The sequence below is a fragment of the Protopterus annectens genome, chromosome 2.part0 (genome assembly GCF_019279795.1).
Source record: "Protopterus annectens isolate FY-2018-M chromosome 2.part0, PAN1.0, whole genome shotgun sequence".
NCBI lineage: Eukaryota > Metazoa > Chordata > Ceratodontiformes > Protopteridae > Protopterus > Protopterus annectens.
The window spans coordinates 1,833,796,723-1,833,819,471 of record NC_056728.1 but is presented as its reverse complement, the minus strand read 5'-3'; the positions used below and the strand labels follow the sequence as shown (position 1 = coordinate 1,833,819,471).

Sequence of the window (22,749 nt, the reverse complement as noted above, 5' to 3'; positions counted from 1 at the left end):
AGGAACTGTGGCAACACACAACCACCTTTCAGACACACCCAAATCCCAGGGGCGAGACTCTGACACAGAGACTGAAATCAGCAAATAGCAGCACCTTTAGAGGCGACATTTAGCCTTAAATTGCTAAGGCACAACAACAAATTGGCAAGCCACTGCAACAGCACAATCACACTGACTTGGCTCTATACACCACCAGGGCACCTTACCAGTACCACACCTACACCAAAAAAACCTTCTTATCAAAAAAGAATAGGCAAAAAACAGCCAAGACAAAAAGTTAATAAAGAATAGAGGAAGGCTACGAAATACAAAGGACACCTTACCAGTAAAAACCAAAACCAAAGTTCCAAATCAACTTGGAAGCTCAAAAAAGAGGAGACCTATTAACAAAGAAACCGTCTTAAACACAAACATCAACATCATTGTCCCAAAAATGCAAACTCAGACTCTTACCAAAAACAGAAAGAAGAGTTGGAGAAAGGACCTAGGCATTCCTAAATCAGATCCAAGTACATCATAGATAGAAATCCCAGAATTCACCAAATTCGCAGAAGAGGTTCCCTCAAATTGCAGATGCAGCCCTTAGTCTTCTTAAAGCATTCAGATTGCAATCAATTACGTCTACTTATCGCCTGGCCGCACTGCAATGCCCAGTAAATCAAAGGATCGAGACGTATCAATTTTAAACAAAACCAACACAATGACAGCAAATTTACATTTACAACATGACAACTGCTTGCTACATACACACCACTGCAGACTACAGACATTTACACAATCCATATCACAGGAATCACCATTACAATGGGACAACAAAGGCAGCTGACAACAGGACACAAAAGGTCATTTACAACACAAAAGCAAAACTTCTAAGTGGCATTACAAAAGCAAAACAACACAACTCCTCAGCAAGAAAGTTCTTACAAACTAATTGGACGAAGAAAACTTATGGCATTCCTAACTGACTGCTTGAAAAAAATACACTCATGTATTATAAAATGGCATCATGCCAGCTCTTTAAACCACTAGCCTAACAGAAAAGAAGAAAATAGCAAGAAAACAGCTGCAAAACAGGAGCCACATGGATCCCATGCATCCTAGCTACAGTGGTACCTAAAATTTGGTCTCCTACAGAGGGTGGCTTAGACCCAGGCACAACCATCCAGCACAACCACAATCACAGCGGGAGGGCTCCCACATATGGACAAGCCCATCTTAGGACAAACAACCTTGACAAAGCCAAGCAATCTACAAGGCTGCTAAGACCCTGGGACCAAGGCACACCACCAAACCATGCAAACAAGGTCAAAAAGAAATCAGACAGCTGCACCACATACACCAAAAAAAGAAGGCTGGCCATAACCCTGCACATCAAAAACATCAGAATGTTCCACAACAGACTGGCTTTGGACCTGGACAGACAACACTCTAGTCATGTTGACTTTGGGACCTTTTGGATTTGGCAAACAGTTACCCTGTAGAATGACTTTGAACCTGGCAAACACCCTAGCAGACATGTTAAGCAGAACCACCGCAATATTTGGATGATGCTCTAATGCAACGACATCTTGTTAAGCAGATCCACAGAAATGCCATTGCCCAAAAATAAATCTATTATTATCAATCACCCAATCACAAAACTCATGGGGAATACCACAAATATTATTCTTGCATGGCACTGCCTAATACCTATCCTTTGTGGCACAGGATGCCAGCATATGCATTCCTGAAACTCAAATGATACAAGGTACTACTGAAAATCAAAGAGGATACAAAGAGGATAATTCCCTTAGCTCAAAGGTACTACTGACAACACTGGTACCCATTGCTGAGGATCCTGATATTAGCTCCGAATTGTCCAATCCAACACAAACCTAATTTGACTCAGAACAACAACTAGGAGTAAATGTGGTACTGACTGCCATGCAGCCTGGACTAACTCAGAAACTTCACATAGCAGCAACTACCAAAACTTTGCAACTGACTGCCTATGGAGACCTGAAACAAAAAGACTTAGACCTTGAACAAGGAGGAACATGACAAGATGGAAAAGTTGAAATTTATGAAAAAAGAAGGAACTATGAATATTAGACGAAAATAGTTGTTGGAAACACTACACAAAGAGGGCAGATGTATTCTGGAGTAAGATATCCTATTCCTCCTATTTCATACCTGTTGCAGCAGCTATTACACAGGCCTGTTTATGGCAGAGCTCCAAGATCAGTTCCTCAGAGGGATCAAGAATGTAAAACCTCCTGGATCAGAAGCATCCTCAGCCAGGCACTTCCTCAGCAACACAGAATGTAACACTCCTCTTGAAACCACCATTAACAGCATGGGACAACCTTGAACCAGCAGCAAACCAGCAACTCCTCCGTTTGAACTGGCAAAAACAGAGGTGCAACACCTGTCATACCTCAGCAAGGAGGGCACCAACTACAGGCCTAAATAAGGAGATAGGCAGGCATGGCAGTGCTCAAGATAGGTAGGTCCATTCCTAAGGTGGTATCGAGAGATACAGGGTGTTATGAGAATCAATCCTGTCTTTTTGTTTTCACAATCCACCTACCTACCTTTTATCCCCTGCAATCACCTACAAAAGACCGCTGCCACCAGAACACTACTAGACTGCTTCTATAACTTGGATAACAAAAACCAAAAGAAACAGAAAAACTGAGCAGCTTTTTAACAGACCTAAGGGAAGGAAAGGCAGGAAAATGCAACAGGCAGGGAAACAAAGGAAATTAAAACAGATTAGGAAATTCAATACCATTCTACGCAGGAAACCAATTTAACAGAACTATAGACCTCATTCTCAAAGACACAAGCCACTACCACAGCTTTCTTCACACAGCTACTACCAGGACTTTTGACGAAGTTTTGGACAAGGGTACATACATTTGCTATACATTTACCTTTACCTCTCTTTGCCCCGAAAGCAGGGTTTGGGATCCTGTGTACTGCATAGGGATCCTAACTACTAATTTTTTCCTTTTCCTCCCTACCATTTTTTTTATAATTTTTCCCCCATTTTATTGGTATTCTAGCAGATGCATCCATGAGAGATAGTGTAGTTTTGGTACCTACCATAAAATGTAGATGTCTATAATGATGAGCAACTGAATCACTGCAGTCTACCCTCCTTCCCTCTGTGGTACCCCTAGTACCTGGGTACCCCCTAGCTGGGGGCTGGGGAGTCTCTTCTGTATTTGTTTGTGTATATGTATATGTACATACATGCTTTTGTTTGTGTTTGCCTTTTTTTTTTGGAAACATTGGCATTTATCCAAAAACTTTAGCAGGGGCAGAGGGCAACTGGCATCTGGGGCAAGAACACTGAGAAAAGTGGTGTTGCCTGATGCCTTTATACCCCAGCAGAGCAGAGAGGTGAAGGGTGAAGTCAGCGAAATCAGTCAGCCGGACTTGACTCCGACCCGGCCGGACAAGGGCTGCCTGACGGACAACCAACCCATTTGTTATGACTGCAGATGCTATCCAGTTCGGACATCTACATTTATGTTAGGTACAAAACTGTACTTTATACCTCATACCATGCTTTTCGGCCCCAAAATTCGGACCGAACCACAAAAGGAGGGGGAGTATCCATATTCATCAAAGATACCCACACATCCAGGTTAGTGGCACTGCATGAAGCATCGGAGAACATCCATATGCAACTAACAGTGGGCAAAACTGCCTTTCAGTTTGTAGCCTGCTACAGACCACCCTCCCAAATTCAGGAACCCCACTCTGCTTTCCTGAGAACACTGGAGAATATGAATGTCTCTCCAAACACCATTATATTGGGTGACTTCCAACTACCCAAATGTAGACTCAAGCCCCAACACCCTAGCCCAACGGTTCCTAGAATTTATAAACTCAAGTGCTATGGAACAACTGGTCACCACTCCCACAAGAGGGGAAAACATATTGGACCAGATCATCACCAACATGAGGACTCTGTGTTCCATACCAGAGGTATACCCCTCATTGGTAAGATCTGACCATAAATTAATCTCACTGGACATCCATATCCCGTCCCCACCCCCAGCCAAGGAAACCACGGTGAAGAACTTCTCAAATGCAAACTTCACACTTCTCAAAACCGAGGTGGAATCCTTCAAAGCCCCCGGGCCAGTGGAAAATACGGCCCAAACTGCAGAATCCTTTACAAACGCTTTCTGTGGACACCTACAAGAATGCATGGATCGTGCTATCCCAAATAAAACCAAGACTCATTCCTCCAAAGGCAGGAGACCTGTCTGATGGACCCCAGCCATAAATAAGCTATACAACAGAAGGAGGAAGCTACTACATGATAGAGCAAAATCCCAAAAAGGGAAGGCATCTCTGATCAGTACTAGCAAGAAACTACGATCCTTCATAAAATCATGTAAGGCCAGCTTCGAAAGAAAAATTGCACAAGATGCTAAAGATAATCACAAGGCCTTCTTTAGTTATGTCAGGAACCTGGGTGGCAACTCCCAGATATGCTCTGAGTTAGTTCAGAATGACAAAAAATACACTGAACACACAGACATTGCCAACATCCTGGCAGACAGGTTCAGTGCAAACTCCCCCCCCCTTCCTCCCCAAAAGAACAAATGTCTATCCCAACAGAGTGTAGCCTCCCTGACATCACAGATGCACAGGTGAGAGCTGCCCTCTCCAAAGCAAAAAAACACAGCATCAATGGGGACCGAACGGTGTCCCGGGCTGCGTCTTACACGAACTCCAAGAAGAACTGAACCCTCACATAGTCACTGTTCAATCTCAGCCTTAGTACAGGATATGTACCCAAGGAATGGCATACAGCAACAGTGGTCCCACTCCACAAAGGTAGTGCCACAACGGACCCCGGAAACTATCACCCTATAAGCCTGACTAGCATGGTCTGCAAAGCTATGGAGCGTATCATCATGAAACTCATAAACAAAGACATTGGGAACCTCCAAACACTGGATCCTACCCAATTCGGCTTTGTTAAGGGCAGATCTTGCCTCTTGAACCTGGTCGACTTCTTTGAAACAGTCACCATGGCCATAGATGAAGGGAAGGTAGTCCACACAGCCTACCTGGACCTCGCAAAAGCCTTCACCACAATACCCCACTCGGGCATCATAAATAAGCTCACCAGCTTAAATATCAACCCCTATGTCATAAGATGGGTTACAAACTGACTTAGGGATAGAACCCACATGGTCAGAATTGCAGGTGCCATGTCAGACTCTAAACCGGTTACAAGTGGCGTCCCACAAGGCTCAGTCCTGGGACCTCTCTTGTTCGGTATATATTTCTCTGAGGTACAGGCTAACATGGGAGGACTATGGCTGACCAAGTTCGCAGATGACTGCAAACTGGGTGCCATAATCGACTCGCCGACTCACACAAGCATCCTCCAAAAGGGTCTCACAGAGACGGATAACTGGTGCCAGAGCCATGGCCTAAAGCTAAATGCCAAAAAGTGCATAGTCATCCTCTTTGGGGAAAAACAAAGTGCCCACAAATTACCACATAGGTGGTAATCCATTAAGTATGGAAGAAGTAATTAGGGATTTGGGGACTCAAGTAGATAGCAATCTCTCCTTTGACAATCACATTGCCAAAGTGGTTAGAAAGACCTTCTATATAGCCCACCTTATTACGAAAGGGTTCACATCTAGATCGAGAGGTCATTGTGCCCCTCTGCTTATCACTCATCAGGCCCATAATTGAATACAATGCCCCATTTGGGATGTACCTTACCCGACACCTGCAGCAACTGGAAAGACCCCAAAAGTACCTTACCAAGAGGATCAAGGGACTCAAACAGATGCCCTACGCAGTTAGGCTAAAGAAACTCCAGCTCTACTCAGTTGCTTACCGCCTACTCAGAGGCGATATGTGCCTGACGTATAAAGCCATGTCCAACCCAGAATTAATGGACATGCTCCACCTCAGGAAATCCAAATCCCTTAGAGCTACACGCTCCAGGGACTTAAACCTCAGCACAGAAATAAATAGGACATGCTGAAGGGACAGATTTATATTCCAGAGGCTCCCCTCACTCTGGAACAAAATCCCAATTCATGTTAGGCAGAGCCCCTCAATGACCCTCTTCAAGAGAAATCTTGACGAGTGGATGGGAGATCTTAGGTTTACCCCTGGGATCTCTTCTGTGTCCCTACTAGACAGAGGCACCGTAAACTAATCTCAAAAGGGCTATCTTCTGTGACCTACTATACAGAGGCACAGTCAACTAATCTAAAAGGATGGTGAAAGCCAAACACACTATGGCTAGGCTTATAAATGCCCTAGGGCAGATAGCCTAGTTTCAGCCTATGAACCTATTTAAAAGACTCCTGAAAGAACACATAAAGCGCTCATGGATTTGCACATGTTCCCCACCTGGCTGACCTTCCCACCTCCCGCCTCCTGCTTTCTCCTACCCACTAACTTCAGCATAATCTCCAACGAATGCACCCTTTATGGCTTCCTCCCAGTTCCAACTCTAATACTACCCCTTAGTTTAACACTCGCATATCACTGCCAGATCACTATGCTTATCTATCCACTAACTTTTCTCACTCTATACCTCTACTCTTACTAGATGCTTAGCTATTACACTTTCCTGCTTCTCAGACATAATCTACTATTCAGTTAACCAACTCTGTCCCATCTCCTGTTACTATACTCTCTACTGACCTACCTGGCCAACATGTTCAGTATTTGACTTTATAAAACCCTAATGCTACCCCTACTCAGTGTTCACCATTATGTAATGCCTGAACCTAAAACTGAAAGTATGTGTACAGTCTACGTAATTATGTTAAATCTTAAGCTTCTTTGTGTTGACACTGATCTATGTTAAGTTTATTACTAGCTATTTTAACCTGAATTTTATTTTACTTGTCAATGTTAAGTCTGCTACTATCTATGTAAATTTGAATGCTTATGTATACCTTATAATTTTGCTTGAATTAAACTGTGGAGCTTTTCTCCCTGGGCCTCTGCTGAAAATTATCAGACTTTCCCAGTCAACAAATGTTAAATAAAACAAATAAACCTAATGTCAGCTTTGGTTTTGTATAGTGGTTCTAGTGGCAGTAGCAAGAAAATTCATCAGTATTTTTCTTGTCATGGATAGCAGTGTCATCAGTTTTTAAAGTAATTTTTTTCAGCAACTTACTCATATGGGTTTTAACTTGCTTAAAGAATGATTCTATTATCTGAGGTGTAATGGTGTGACTATGTTTCATGTTTTGCCTTGACCAAACATACCACCCTCTTAAGCTGATGTAATACTTTTATCTTTTAATGTTTTTACTTGATGAAAGTTTTCTTATGCCCAGTAATGTTTCTGTTTTATTCATTTCTGAATAGTTCTACTACACCAGTTGTGATCAAACTTTTTGAGCTCAACTTTGTGTTGTTAGTGGGAACACAAATTTTGTTCTTTTTTTTTATTAAGTCATATCTCAGGATAAAGATATTGCTTCAGAGTACAAATTTTGTTTCCAATTCCAGTACTGCAGTTCATTATTAATGATATAGTCAGTTTGTGAAAAGTCTGTCCTGGTCTAACACCAGAGCAGTCTGCTTATTACCCAGTTATGTTTCCTACGTTGCTATATTCTGGGCATACACATCAGACTTTCCCCAATTCAATTAATATAGAGTATTTTTTACTCCTGTAGTAAGTACTCAGTGCTTCTTCCAAAAGAACGTTGGCCTTCATGGTTGAAAAAAAATAGATGTTCATCATGGTCGATGTTACAGTATTAAGTCTGTGCATTCCTGTCATGCTGAAGCCCATGGCCGGCCCAAATACCAGAGTGTCTCACCCCCCTCAGCCGGCAGACAGCCTTTGCTTCTGACATCAAGATGTCTGTGGTATAAAGGTTTGTCGGACAGCACCATCATCGGTTCTTTCTCACTTTTTTAGTCCATTGTACAAGACCACATTTGTGACTGTTGTCAGTCAATCGGTCAGCTTGAACTACCAGAGTATTCAGATACGTTTTCCACTCAGGATCTTTCTCATCTTAACTTTTTTGTTTTAAAAAGTCACTAACTGCTTTTCCTGTAGGAAACAAATCCTCCACAAAGACATCCAGTGATATTGCTTATTCTGTTTTGGAACTCAGCATGACATGCCTATCTGCTGCTTTTGTATTAGATTCAACAACAAAACCAGTAAACCTGGGGCTGAATCCCTTTAACAGCATTTGGAATCTGGTAGGGCTAGGCCTATGCACGATATGGCTTCCACTGCTTCCCAGGCTGTCATTTCAAAAAACAGACATGCCTGAAGGAAAAGGATATGTGGGAGGGTAACCACATCTCCATGTCTGACTTCACCTGATCCAGATAAGGTGGGAAGTGCCTTTCCAGCCTGCCTAGTCTGGTGCCTGTTAGGCCAGAGTCTTCTGGAGCATTCCATCTGGAGGTCACCATGACTTCAGTCCAGTTCTCATGCACTAACAACAGATTTTCAGAGGGATTAGAAGCTGCCAAGATGGTCAAGACTGCCAACACCAAGGGTCTGGTGACCGAGAGAGTGGGCGATATTCCCTTGATAGTAGTTTGGAAGGAATTACAAGGGACCTGGATCAAGGTCATGGACACTCGCCCACGACCCAAGGCCTTGTCATCCACCCTCAATAAAGCCCAAGACCACAAACCAAAAAAGCAGGTGCGTTTGCACCAGGCAGTGCTGCCGGAGTCTCCCTTCCTTCTCAACACAAGTCTCTCCAGAGGACCTAGTTAGGTTGGAAGAAGACTTCATTGACTTCTTGAAGTCTAGGCAGCCTACCCTGAAGAAGGAGCCTGAGACAGGACTCCCCCCAAGAAAGAAATGGGACACATCCCCCAAGGAGATGCAGATTCCTTAGAGTCTGGTGATGAGCAGGAACTTGTCTTTGTAGAACATCTTCCCCCGAGCAGTTTGCGGATTATGACTCTGAAGACACCTTGTTCTTCACTTTGCCCCATGAGAACTTGTATCTTTTTGGGATACCCTTTGTAGGATGAAGAATTCCTTTAACAGTGAGTCCAGGGAATTCTCCCAGGCCCAAGCTAACTATAGAAAGTTGCTGAGCCTTCCTGCCCCTAGACCCCTGACTATACCTTCAGTCTGCAAAAGTCTTGAATGGTGTGTTTGCAGACTGATTGCCTTCTTCCTGCCCCCAGGAAACCTGATTGCTTTTATAGGATGCTTGAGTCCCACAGGCATCTCTATATAGAGCCCAGTGGTAGAGCCAATTGTGGTGCCTGTGGAATCCACCAAGGTATCATCTGGACATGCATAAAAAGTATCCCTTGTAAAATGATAGGTAGACTAATGGACTGATTTGGCAAGAAGACATACACCCAAACCACTGTGGCCATGAGAGCTCTGAACTGACAATTTTGTGTGCTCAAATACCTTGGTTCAGTTTCAGGAACCAATAAAAGCTAATTCAGAGGGGATACAAAATTAAAAGCCTCCAGAGAGGCATCCAGAAATTGGATGAAGCTATAACGATCTCTGGCTTGTGAACCAGTTTTCTGTATTCTGCAAATTATTCCAGCCAGTGTTTGGGGTTTCTGGAGGGATTGGGCTTGTTATTACATCAGTTTATGTAGTAAATTTTAGGGTAGTGATTTTCTTTTCTTCACATTTCTGAAGTAATTATTGCTGAAAAAAAACATGCTTAAAACCTAACAGTTTGGAAAAAAATGACAATCTTTTCCCAGTCTTGTATTTTTGGCTGTGATTTGGCTAGATGGTGACTTAATAGCTGGAGGAATTAATTTTGATACATTGTCTTTCAACAGATGTTCAGTGTCATAACATCAAAGTGACATGTTAGAAAGCTGTCTTCTGATGAAGATGAAAAGACATATGATGTAGATCAGTGCCATGGTATGTAGAGAGAAAGCCCTGACTACAGCCCAGATGACAAAGTTCAGTTAGCAGCTCGGGTGTCTCAAGTACTGGCAGGAAAGGATAGGTGCGTCCATCTGGGGGGGGGGGGGGTTGGGGGGTTGGATGCATATGGACGTACCTTGTGGGCAATCCCAATGGATGCAAGGAGAGGACATTATCCTAAAGGGGAAACAGTGGGATGCATTGGCTGAGCCACCACAAAGGTGTGATAGTACACCAGCTTCTACCCTTTGCACAGCCATTCCATAGATGTCTACGAGTGTGTACTGGGGAAGGTAGGTCATGTAGCAATGTACTACTACCCCAATAGCCTCAATGTTATTACTGGACCTAAGCATGTGTCAAAGTAGCAAAGGTAGGAGATCCTGGTTGACCTGATAAATGAGGATGGTCCTGGGGGCAGGTGATTTGTCAGGTGAGATCAACAAAAAATAATCCTCCTTGATCTGTCTTGTATTTAACTTTTTAACCAGGAGGTCTTACTGATCCATAAGAAAGACTGTTGTAGTGGTTTATAGTTTTAACTTGTAAAGTTCCAGGGAGGAGTAGAATAAATTCCTTGGATCCTTTCTTCCTGCCATATGGCATCCTGCAAGGGTAATATTTCCAGTAGGGGACATTGTGATGAGTTTTGGTGTGTTCATCATTGCTTTTTAGATGGCACTCTGCACTTCAGTTACACCAGGACAGGGTTAATTGATTGTATGCCTTTCTGCTGTTAGTAACTGTCTTTCTAAGGTTCTTGAGCCAGCTTTTCCATTAGTTACATTGAGACTTAAAGTGACTATTTTAAACAAATATAGAATTAGTTGTGATTGTTTGGAATATGGTATCCCAGTTGTGTGGAATTACCTACCTTTGTGGGTTAAGGATGTGCAGCATGATTGAATTCTTCAGGTCCCAACTTCAAACAAGCTTCCTCGCTGGCATCACTCTTTGTGCTAGTTTCTATTTCAAGGAACTTCATTTTTTTCTCTTTTTTAAATCTAATTCGCTCCATCTCTCATTCTAATTTTGATAGTCTGTGCATTTTGTAATTCTTCAACATACTTGCTATATATATATTTAGTTATGTACTGTGTTTTATGTTTTTAAGGCACTTTGGTGATAATTTTGTTAGAAAAAAAAAACATTAGAAATTGTTTGATTTTGATTTATGATCTGTCTGCTGTTTTTTTTTTCCCATTACTTTCGCAGGCATATTTTTTTCTGTCACCAATTCCCTCCCTTGTGATTGTGCAGGTTGAAAATTGTAGTACACTCACTTTTGGTATTGTAATTGTGATGCTGGAAACACCAGATTAGTACTGAGAAAGATACTATGCAGTGCAGCCATCTAAGAGTGGAAAATGCAGTTTATTTACTGCTGAATGTAGTTACGTATTTTTTAATTGCATTGTTGACATTGATAGTGAAGTGTAATGAATGCATTTTAAGTGTGTGTTTAATTTTCCAGTAGTAGCCTGACTTTGACCTTGTTTTCTGATTTACAAATGCTGTTGTAGCCATTGCCTGATGGAGAGCATGCACATTCTACTCAACCAATCAGAAGTAAAACACCTCAGATAACCCAGGATTGTAAGAGACCACCATCAACTGGTTCAGATCACACACATCACGTACCTGTAAATCGACATCCAGGGCAGTTGGACACCCATGTGCATGTGCAGAGGGTGCAGGTGGAAACAAGTCAGTCATATTCTTCTCCTGCTCCTGTTTCAGTGAAACAAGAGCTGCCTGCTCACCTCCCATCATCGACTCAAAAACAGACTCCATTCATAACTACACCAGCTACTACAACAGTCATTGGGGTACCATCAGGAATATCAGTCCCACATACAGAATCACAGCCTGTTAAGCAAGAACCACCAGCATCCCAAAGGCCAGTGGACATGGTACAGCTTTTAACGGTAAGCATGTGGGTAAGGTTGTGAAGTTCATTTTTTAAACTAGCACTGAATGCTTTCAGAATATCTCAAAATGTGTGCAGTATGAACCATTTATTCAGAGGTTATTCAGTAACAGCCAACAGACAAAATGTATCCTGGAGTGGTGTATTCAATATGTTAAAAATATAAGCTACTGAAGAAACATTTGAAAAAGAGTGAATTATATAGCAGAAAGAAAACACAAACAAACCTGTTTTTCTTTATTTCAGTGTCAAAAAAAAAAAAAAAGCAGGACTGTTAGGACAGAACTTCAAGGCATTGCCTTCTGCAACTGTATCACAAAACAACTTTAATAGTTCTCTTTTGATTTACACTAACCTAAAGCAAGGTTTATAACCGGAGTGCATAAGTTACATGAAACCAAAAATTTCACAGCAGTATTGGTCCAGAGTATTTATAATTGCTGCAGAAACTACATTTGCAACTTTAAACTTGGTATTTTGTGATCACAATGAGCAAACAATGTACTCACAGCCGGCCTTAGGCATAGGCGAACTAGGCGACCGCCTAGGGCACCATACAACCGGCCTCGTAAAGGGCGGAATTTTATATACTTATTTATTTATTTTAATTAATGTATTTTTGTTATTTTGCGATCTTCTTGGTGCCCTGTCTCTGAGTGAAGGGCGCCGAGAAGATCACAAAATTACAAAACCATAGGGCGAAGGGAAGGGGGAAGCGCCCTCCCACTTTCATAGCATCAGGCTGGCTTCAACAAGTAAAAAAAAAAAATTCTGCCGTCACGCGCGGAACTTAATTCAGTGAAGAGAGGGGTTAAAGGGACAATCCCAGTGTTGAAAATCAACACCCACTTTAATTACGTATATTCCCACCCACAGTGTCAATTTACTTTGAAACCCTGCTATCTGGCATAATTTAATTTGTTTAATCCAAATTTATTTACCAGAAAAAATGTTTAAGGGGAGCATAGTAAGTATTGAAATGAAGACTGTTACGCAAAAATATGGATATTGGATATATATGATTTTATTTAACGTGAAAACATTGTTTTAGTGAATTGCCATTACCGCAATCGCAAGTATTACGCAATCACGTTAACTAACTTCTTCCATAGACCAGACGTTACATTCTTAGCATCAGCTGATGAATAATTGTTATTCTAGTGCAAATTGGTAAGTCTGGAGCATTAACTTGTTAATAACAATGCTTCAGGCTTAAATTTTGCAAGAATTAATACACTCGCAAGTCTTTGCTGCTCTGGCTTGACCAGCAGGTGTTGTCATGACAGCATTACACAGACACAGCCAGGCAGTGGTTTGAGTAGCTGATCGCTGCTGCATTGTTACTGTATATATCAAGATGTACATTTATATGTCTTTCACAGTTTCATATTGTTTCACCTAGACATCAATTTTAAGTTCATGGTGAGCAGTTTCTATTGCTGCATTTCATTTACACTGCCAGACGTTTCCATGATTCCATTTCCCATACTGGCAAAACGGCACTAGATATAGAAAAAGCAGACATTTCCACAGTGATAGCGTTTCTGCATTATCTTTTTTACATACATATTGCTTAGTAGGAAGACAGCAATTACTAGGCAAGTAAGTCACAGAAGCTTTTGTACTTTGCAGATACATGCTTTTATAATGTACCTCCTGCTTTATAAAGGCAGAGCAGGCGCATTTGGTGATGAATTTGTGGTTGTTCATCCAATCATCCAGGTTAGTCATGAAGGAGATGAGGGTGTCTCTCTGGGTAACATATAAGGGTAGTTTATTTCTAGAGATAGTGTAAACTTTGGGTAATATATCTATAGCTCCAGTGTGTTTTACTTACAGGTTGGTGGAGATTTCAGTTCTTAGTTCGAGTGTTAGTGAAGCTGTGTATGTTGCTTAGCTGCAAGACAACAAAGAGAAGTGGATAATTCATCATACAGAATGTAAGACCTTGATCTAAACATAAGACTCTTTTAGAAACTTATAACAAGTAATGGGCTTTAAACCTATCATGGTAGCTAAGGGTCTTTAGCCAGTGATCTTTTTGTTTATGATGCACACTGAGCCCTTTCTAGCTGTGTGAAGTGTCAGGACAGGGGCATACAGAGGGTGGTATTGTACTTTATAATTGGTCTAATTAGACTACAGTACAGTTGAACAATAACTTCTTTTCATTTGGGTGAAATACCCTTAGATATCAGTTGTGATAAATAGAATAATTTCCTAACTGCTAATGGTACATGGCAGTCAAAAGGGAGTTGCAAGCCATTAAAATATATTTCGTAATTGTTGAGTTCAGTGCATCTCTTGAAAATGGATATCATATCAGAATGAAAATGGCAACGTGGAATGCTATAGTTTTATAATACAGTGTACCATGCATTTGATGAAGCTTATGATTAGGTTTGAAAACATATGGAGTAAAAATCCTTTGAAGGACATTAAATTTATGTGTGGTGTTTCCCCTATCATGGTACCTTTCACACTATGTGATACATTTTATTCATAGTCCTCCTTTGTATTGCCTTTTGCTGTCTCTGGAGCTACAATTTCTCTTACTTTTCATATTAAATTACTGTTCTATGACTTGAAAGCGGCAGAAGTAGATGGGGCAACCACTTAAAGTCTGATATTATATATATATATATATATATATATATATATATATATATATATATATATATATATATATATATATATATATATATATATATATATATATATATATATATATATATATATATACACACACACACGTGTATATATATATATATATATATATCAGCCACCAGCCCTCTGTGATCTACTTGCTTATCCGATCTCTGCTGGCTGCCAGCTGTTCTCAGATCATTGAGGCCATAATCCATGCTCCATCAAGTTTTTTTTTGCTATGCAGATATAACCCCTCTGCTGAGTTACCTATGCCACCATGTCAGTGCAGGAACCATTACACCTTTCTTATGCAAGTGCAAGTGCCCATTCTCATGTACCTGCAATGAAGGCTACCACTTTTGGAGCTTGGTGGATGAACACCCATCCCTTGGCCATTTTTGAATTTAATGTTAAGTAGGAAGAGTGGTAGAAAGGGTTGCTATATAGAAAAGGATATAGGTAATAAAGGGTTAGGGTATTCAGGCATACAAATTAAAACAAAGTTACCTAGGTGAGGCACGTGTGTATGACCATGTTTGGTTTAGGTGTTTTAGTAAGGGCTTGAAGCTGGAAAACTTCATGGTCTGTTGTAGGTATGTTGGGATGGTGTTCCATAGTTTAGATACATAATTAAGAGTACAGTGAGTCACCTGCTGAGTTGTTATTATTTTTTTTTATTACTAAGAGCTTACTGGTTGAGCAAAAGTCTCTTCCTGGAAATAAGTACTGCAGGGTATCTTTTAGTGCTGGACATTTTTCTGTTGCAGCCAGTGGGGTATTTTACAGTCATTTCCCAAAAAGATGAGAAATGCAGTAACAGGCTGCTCTCAATAGGTGCTAGGTGCACACAATGTGAGCACTGGGAAGTCAGTGCCAGCATGCTGGCATTCTACAGATTTTATTAATTTTATTGTTTTATTTTATTTATTTGTTTACTTTATTTATTTATTTATTTATTTATTTATTTTGCTAAGAGTATGACAGGGAGGTGGGAGTTGCTCCTGGAATCCAAGTGAGGGGACTTGGAAGTGCAGTACTAGCGTACTGTCATTGTGCCACTCTCTCTATCTCTCGCCTTTTTTTTTGTTGTTGTTAAAGAGTCTTGTGTTGTTCTTGCTTGTTGTAACTTGTTTTGAGCTAGATAAGGATGATCACAAATGCTAATTACACTTGTAATATTTATGCTTAGGCTATAATAAGGATTTTATTCTGTCTTTTACCTTTTACCTTTTACTTATGCATTTATTGACTTTTTATTTTATTTTTGTAACAAGTATCATGTAACTCCAAAATTCTACTTCTTATCTCCACATAAACTTATCGCCAGATCTCCAGGCTGTATTTATGTAGACATATTGCAGTTACTATATTGCATTCTTGTGTGTGTGTGTGTGTGTGTGTGTGTGTGTGTGTGTGTGTGTATTTATATATATATATATATATATATATATATATATATCTATAGTTCATTGTCTCTCGCATGCTTTATTTTATTTCATCTCTACAATACTTTTGTAGTATGCATTATCTTGTCAATTACATTGTATGATGTGAACTTTATCTCACTAAAACTTAAGCTGATATTGAAATTGTTCAGTATTACACAATGCCATGCCCAGACAGATGAACATAGATAGGTAGATAGATAAACAGATCGATAGATAGACAGATAGATTACTATTGCATACACTCAATTAATCATTGTTAGGTCAGCATTTTCCCAGCTTTACTATCACATAAACAACATGATGCACTGAATAATTTCCCAAGTAAAACAGTCAAGGATATATAGTTGATTACAGTAATGTTCCACTAATGTATTACTTTTTCAAGAAGTGCACCTTTTGCTTGTGGAAAATACCAAGTTAGCTAGAAATGGTTATATGTCATTACCAGCTTCTCCTCATATATAATTGGGGCATGGTTGTTGTAATACATAAAAGAGCACAACATATTTAAGTTATAGGTACATTTGAAGGCTTCAGTTGGGCTCTCTGCTACAATTTTCAGATATTACTCTAGAATTGTAAAGTGCATGGAAAAATGTAAGCAGATTATTAATTATACTATTAACATTTAGCAGGGTGCTTTATTTATAGTAGGTAAATTTAACTCTTTGCCAAGATAAAAAAGATTAACATGGCAAATATAGGACATCATTAACAGGAAAACTAACTTGCCTTGGACAGATATGAATCCATTATTACAAAGCAAACCCATCATTTGAAAATAAAGGTTAATTACAGAAGTTTTGAGTGGCCTTTTATGGTTGACATTTTCTGAAATGGGTAGTTATTGATTCATTCATTTTGTTTCATTGGTTATTAAAAGAATGATTAAAACTACAAATTTAAACCCCATTCTAAAAGGTGGTGCTGTATTATACAAGGAATATAATTTAATACAATCAGGAAGGTGAATCAAAGAACAAATACGTGTATTCAGTGCCCTAAAAAAACAGTATGCACACTGATAGATTTGAACAGTGTGTATGGTAACTGGTGAGAAATAGCCAAGTAATGGAACACTGGAATGGCTGGGGAGCTGGCTGCTGCTGGAGGGTAGAGGTTGGTGCAAGAGGGGTTGCTCTGGGGGGGCAATCTGTTACCCTGCTTAGGGCCCTATTTGACCATGATCCAGTTCTGGTATTTAAAGTAGGAAATAAGTACACAAAAGTAGTTGCAGTTTAACTACATTACAAGGTATCTTTTTCTTCTTATGCATTTAAATGATTTAAGCAAATTACTGAAGTGGCTTTTTTGGAGAGTGACCTACATGTGGGTGTGGCTCAAATAGGGTTGTTTTGTGAGTATGTTGTGGGTAGGGCGCAAGGTGCACTGGAGCACTACTTCGCCTAGGGCGCCATTTCAGCTAAGGCCGACCTTGAATGTACTCACCCTTTTTTCTTAAAGACTAAAACACTAACACTCATACAGCACTGCAACCAGAGCTGTCATTTGCCAGCACTTACATCCTGCCAGACTGAGAAACTGCTAAAATTGCATGAAAAAACATGAGAGGAAGACCATAGAAAAAGACAGAAAGAAACAATGAAAAGAAATGAGAGAAATGAAAGAACAGCAAAAATAAGGAGGCAGCTTCAAGTTTTGTTTAAACAAAGTTCAAGTCTACTACAAACTGAGCCCTGTGCTGCAACTTTTAAGTCAATACCTATTTTTTTACTTGCATTGGAGCCACCTTGGATAATTTTAGAGGCACAAGAGATATCGGCTCTGTGGAGCATAAGCCAAAAGCCATCACAGCAGAGAGGTATTCTCCACTTTTTGAAGCCTCTCTTCCACCAGCACTTCTACCAGCATTCCTGTTTTTTTCCACGTCATCTTTTGAATATAAACGGTTTTCCCAAGAGTATTTTAATACTGTGTGGGAAACAGCCAGGCAAAAGCAGAGACCTGTGGTGGTCTGTCCTCTTAACCAATGTATGTCCACATTTAAAATTGAATGAATATTCGTTAGTGCATGTAGAAGAAACTAAAGAAGCCCTCCTCCTTTATCTTCCATTAAAGAGAGGGACTATTACCTGGTTCTTATTGAGTTGCTGTAATTTATAGACTCAGACCATGAAGACACACCCTCTTAGTTTCCTGGTTTCATTTCCCCAGAACATTACAGTTGTAGAGACTGTTAATTTTATTGGAGAGTTTTTAAGTGAGCTAATATCTAATGTTCTGTTTTTCCCTAAAACATTGTGCAGAAATAACAGTGTCCATTTCAAATTAGACTGTTCTCCACTGTTCAACATTAATGTTGTAATGAAAGGTAAACAATCTGCATCCAGGTACTCTGCCTGCAGCATCCAAGCAAGCATGTTGTTTAAATAAGGCTATTAAGAAAAACAGTATATCCATAGTAAGCACAAGGCAAGACCCTTCCACATTGTCTCTGTCTCCACCTATCAGTCCAGAAAGTCCCTAAAAGTCCCTGTTGTTGGCAATATTGTCTTTTGACAGTCAGGGTAGCTGGACAGGGATGTTAAACAACTGTAGAGGTGTGTACCTCTGGTATGGTGACCTCAATAGCTCTGAACTACATAGCTCAGCAATTTTCCTACTAGAGCTGTATTTTAGGACAGATTCAGGAGACATTGCAAGCATATCCTTATGATGACGAAAGGAGTAAAACAGAAAAAATGTAATGCTGTGATTAATAACATTGGGATTCACACATTAAAGAGTGCATATGACGCCGTGAGTGCCACTTCCTGATCTGCTAAGTCATTGGTCATTATGAGAAAAAGTATGTATGACCAAGAAAGTCCTAGGGATGTTAACTGGTTTATTATTCATTGCCCCATTAAGTAAGGGCTGACTTTTGATCTGCAAACTGATGAAGTCATAACCAGCAGAGAGTGGAAAGTTAAAGATTAGTCCTCTTTTAAAGAAATGGTTTCATGCTGTAATCCTAGAGTTCTAGAAAAATTAGAATACATTCTCCATTAAAGGTACATCTGACAAGCAACCTCATGTCTAAAAGGTGTCCCAAGCTACTTCATGCTCTAGTGAAAAGGGAAAAATATCAGAAAAAAAGTATTTCAGGTAACTATATACTGCTCTTTCTTCTCTCCCTTTCCCATTTTCTCTGGGAGGCAGCTTCCAGTATTATCTACCCTCTTGTCTGGAAGTAACCATAGAGAATTGGGTATTAACAGTATTTCAGTGTTCTACTCTGAAATTTCTAGATAAACCACTGTCATTTAATTTCTGACACCCCATCATGTCAGTTAACACAGGCTGTACTTTTTATAGGCGAGTTGTTAAAGAAGGCAATGCATTGAGTGCGTCCCACTTGTAGATCAGTCCTTCTCTTCCATGTTATTTCTAGCCCCTAAGAAGGATAGCTCTCTGTCTACTACTACACTTGTCAGACCTGAACATGCTTATGTGGATAGAGAAATTCACAGATATATCACTAAAAGCATTATAGTGTTATATATTGGAGGGATTCAGCATGCTTAAGTCTAGGCTATCCTACTTGGAAATACCTTGAATTTCAGAAGGGTCATCGTCATTCTCAGTTTTTCTGCTCTGCTGATTGGGCTATACATAGCTCTGAGAGTATAGCTTCAGTGTTTATAAATTTCAGGAAACAAAACATAACCATTTACATTACCTGGGTGGCTGCTTGCTTTATAGACTAGTAAGGGGGCATGTTACTATATTGCATACGTCTTGAGTTTTCTTTGATGCAGTCCTTTAGTAGAGTAAATTGCAAGAACTCATCCCTCATGCTAGCAGCTTCAGCAATTTTCCTGGCATATGTAATAAACTTTCCAGATAAGTCTTAATCCTTGAAGAGATAGAGTTGCAAATTCAGAGTATGATAGCAGATATTTCCTCAACAGAATGCATTTACAGCAAGACAATACCAAAGATCCCTGGTATGTATGCCATTGTACAGCTTTCTACTTTTCCAAAGCTGTGTATGAAAGGGCCACAGTGTACCCTTATAAATATCTAGAACTAATCTTCAGAGTTCCTGAAATAGTCTTTCCTGTTCCTCAGTCTGTACAGGAAAAAGTATGGTGACAGGTCATGACAGCCTACCTAGTGAGATGCTCTCACTTCCTCCAACAGCTGTATCTTCCAGAACAGTCTTGGGATTGTTTATCATTGCAGAACAGCTAGTCTAAACAGGAATGTCTCTTTGCATAGACTTTAAAGCAGTGAAAGAAGTATACAGATCCTTGGTAGCCAGGATGACTTTCATCTGGGTTTTTTTTTTCAGCTCAGCCCAGACAACGTCATATTTATGTGATGTGGTACCTCCATAAATGGGAGAACCATATCTTTCCAGACCTTATCAAGAGGCAGTGTTGAGTGAGTCTTGGGCCATTCTGCATAGTCCACACCTCTGTTTAGGACATTCCAAAGAACACTGTTTTAGTGGGTTACAAACTGGAGTTCTGAGTTCAGGGCAGTTTCACCCACCTTTTCTGACTATACCTCCAGTCTCTCGAGACCAGATACACCTAGCAATGGAAGTGCAGGAACAGTGAATTGCCAGTGGAATAGTAGAGGAAGTACTTCTGAAAGTGCAAAGAGAATGTGTCTGCTACACAACCTCCTTCCTTGACCATTTTAGACATGTCAGAGCTAAAAAAAAAAGTTCCAGAGAGTGTTCACTATCAGTTTTCTGCTGCCTTTGCCGATTCTGTATGCTTTTTCATTCAGTATCTAAAAAATGCCTTCCTAAGCATTCTCATCCAGAACCACCATGAGAAGTACTTAAAATGTAAGCTGGATGACAGCCACATCCGGTTTTCCTCCCTTCCCTTTGGGCTTAGTACAGAGGACTGGCATAGGGGGTATTGAGGCAATTGTCCAGGGCCCTGACTTTCTTGGGGACCCCCAGTTACTGGGGGGGGGGGAATTAATGGGCAGAAATCATGCTTCTTAATGAAGCAGGCAGGCAGACATTAAAACAGAATGTCCATTGAACTAAATTGTCTGTTTTCCAGATGCTCAAGCTTGCAGTTGCATCAGAAAGACAAGTACAGGTGTTTCTGGATTTTGAGTATGTTGCCTTGTTGCTACAGTTATAGCTTTTTGCAGTCCTGCAAAAGGCAAAGCCAGTAGTAAGAGAGCAAATGAAAAAGAGAAGAAAAGTTTATAATCAACTGTAAAATATTTTGTAACATGGGACTATAGTTAGTGACTGTCATAATTCAGGCTCCTTAGTCAAGATGTAGGAATTAAAACCTGACCAAATATCTAAGGATTTCTTAAATTGTTCTAGTGAATTACTTTGCCTAATCTGTATTGGCAGTCTGTTCCAGGATATTATAATACTTTGGCTAATAGATTTACATTCTTGATGAAGTTCTACATTTTGCTGTCTTAAAATTATTCATACACTTGATGTCAGAGCTGATCACAAAAGCTCAATGTTTAATGGTCTGTCTTTAAGTGCATGGTATGCTAATTACTATAATGGATCCAGTAGTAACGTTTTTCAGGAGTAGTCCTGTGCCATGCATTGCCCAAGCCTTGACAGCACATCCTTTTTTTTTTTCTAAATATTAAATTATGTACCTCAAGGTCCTTACAGACTGTCACTTCCTGTGTAACATAGCTGTGTCCGGTCTAAAAATGTGTTCTGTCCTAAAGGAGTCAAAGTATGTTACTCCACTTTTGATGGATTAATATTAAGACCAAGTTTATTGAGACATCTAAATAGGTCAGACACATAAATTAAATGCTAAATAATTAGATGTTAAAGTCAGTAATACACTGATTTCAATATTGTATTTAGTCTGGGACTACTATGGACACCCATAGAAAGCTTGGACCATTTGGAGTAATTGCCTTGAACTCTAGCATGTTGGAATCTGTGTTTTAACCATCACCTTACCTAACCAATAATGTATGGATTAATAATCTTCTTTACTAGGGAATTTTGGATGTGAAGTGCTATCAAATCTCTCTGACGAGTTCAAGTATACAACACTTAACACTAAATTCATTGTCTAGTGGTTCACTAGCCTTTTCATAAAATTGTATTATGTTGTTAAAAATTGATGGTTTTGTGATGAAGCCATGTTGGGGGTCTGCAAGTACAAATACACTGTCTTGAGCATTTAGTAAAGATAGTAGGCACCTTACAAAATTCTTGCTTTAGACTGATGGAAGGCTAATCAAACAGTAATTATTGAAAGCACTAAGAAAAACGTTATTCTATATTGTCACAATGTGTGCTAAACTTTGACTATCAGGAGCAAACGGATCATTAATGACACATCCATTAACCTATTTAATTAATATATCAGATGACCAGAAAAAAACGTGACTGAAACATCCTGGAAATTAATCGCAGTCAGCACCACTGTTCTTTTTAACCCTATTTAAAGATTATTTCACCATATCTTTCTTAATTTTGGGACGCACACAAGACTTGATTTGTCAGGGTTTGAAATTTCATTCTGAGCAACACTTTTTGGCTAAACTAATGCGGTAATCATTAAAACCTCCACTATTCAGTACGGTCTCTGAGAAGTGTTCCCTTGTTCAGAATTGGAGGAGTAGTTGATGGTGTTAGCTCTTAGTACTTTAAACATAGGTATAAAGCTTTTTAATGTTGCCGTTCTTAGCCAGTGATTCTTCATATGCTGTTTTAGTTGTCTTAACTAGCTGTTCTAGTTCTGTACAAATTCTGTCGAATGCCTTCTTTAGGAAACTTGAACCAATTTTTTTTTTTTTTTTTTTAAATAAATGATGTAATGGGATCCTATCTCGCCTACATTCATAACTGATGGGCTCGG

The 22,749-nt window shown here is 39.8% G+C and overlaps 1 protein-coding gene across 1 annotated transcript in view; it reads left to right on the top strand.

The window, feature by feature from the left end:
* The window catches only part of SPEN (spen family transcriptional repressor), a 609,081-nt gene that overhangs the window by 490,767 nt on the left and 95,565 nt on the right, over window positions 1-22,749 (top strand). Inside the window, exon 12 of the mRNA XM_044061866.1 lies at window positions 11,416-11,820. Coding sequence (XP_043917801.1) covers window positions 11,416-11,820 — 405 coding nt within the window. The remainder of the gene's footprint in view (window positions 1-11,415; window positions 11,821-22,749) is intronic.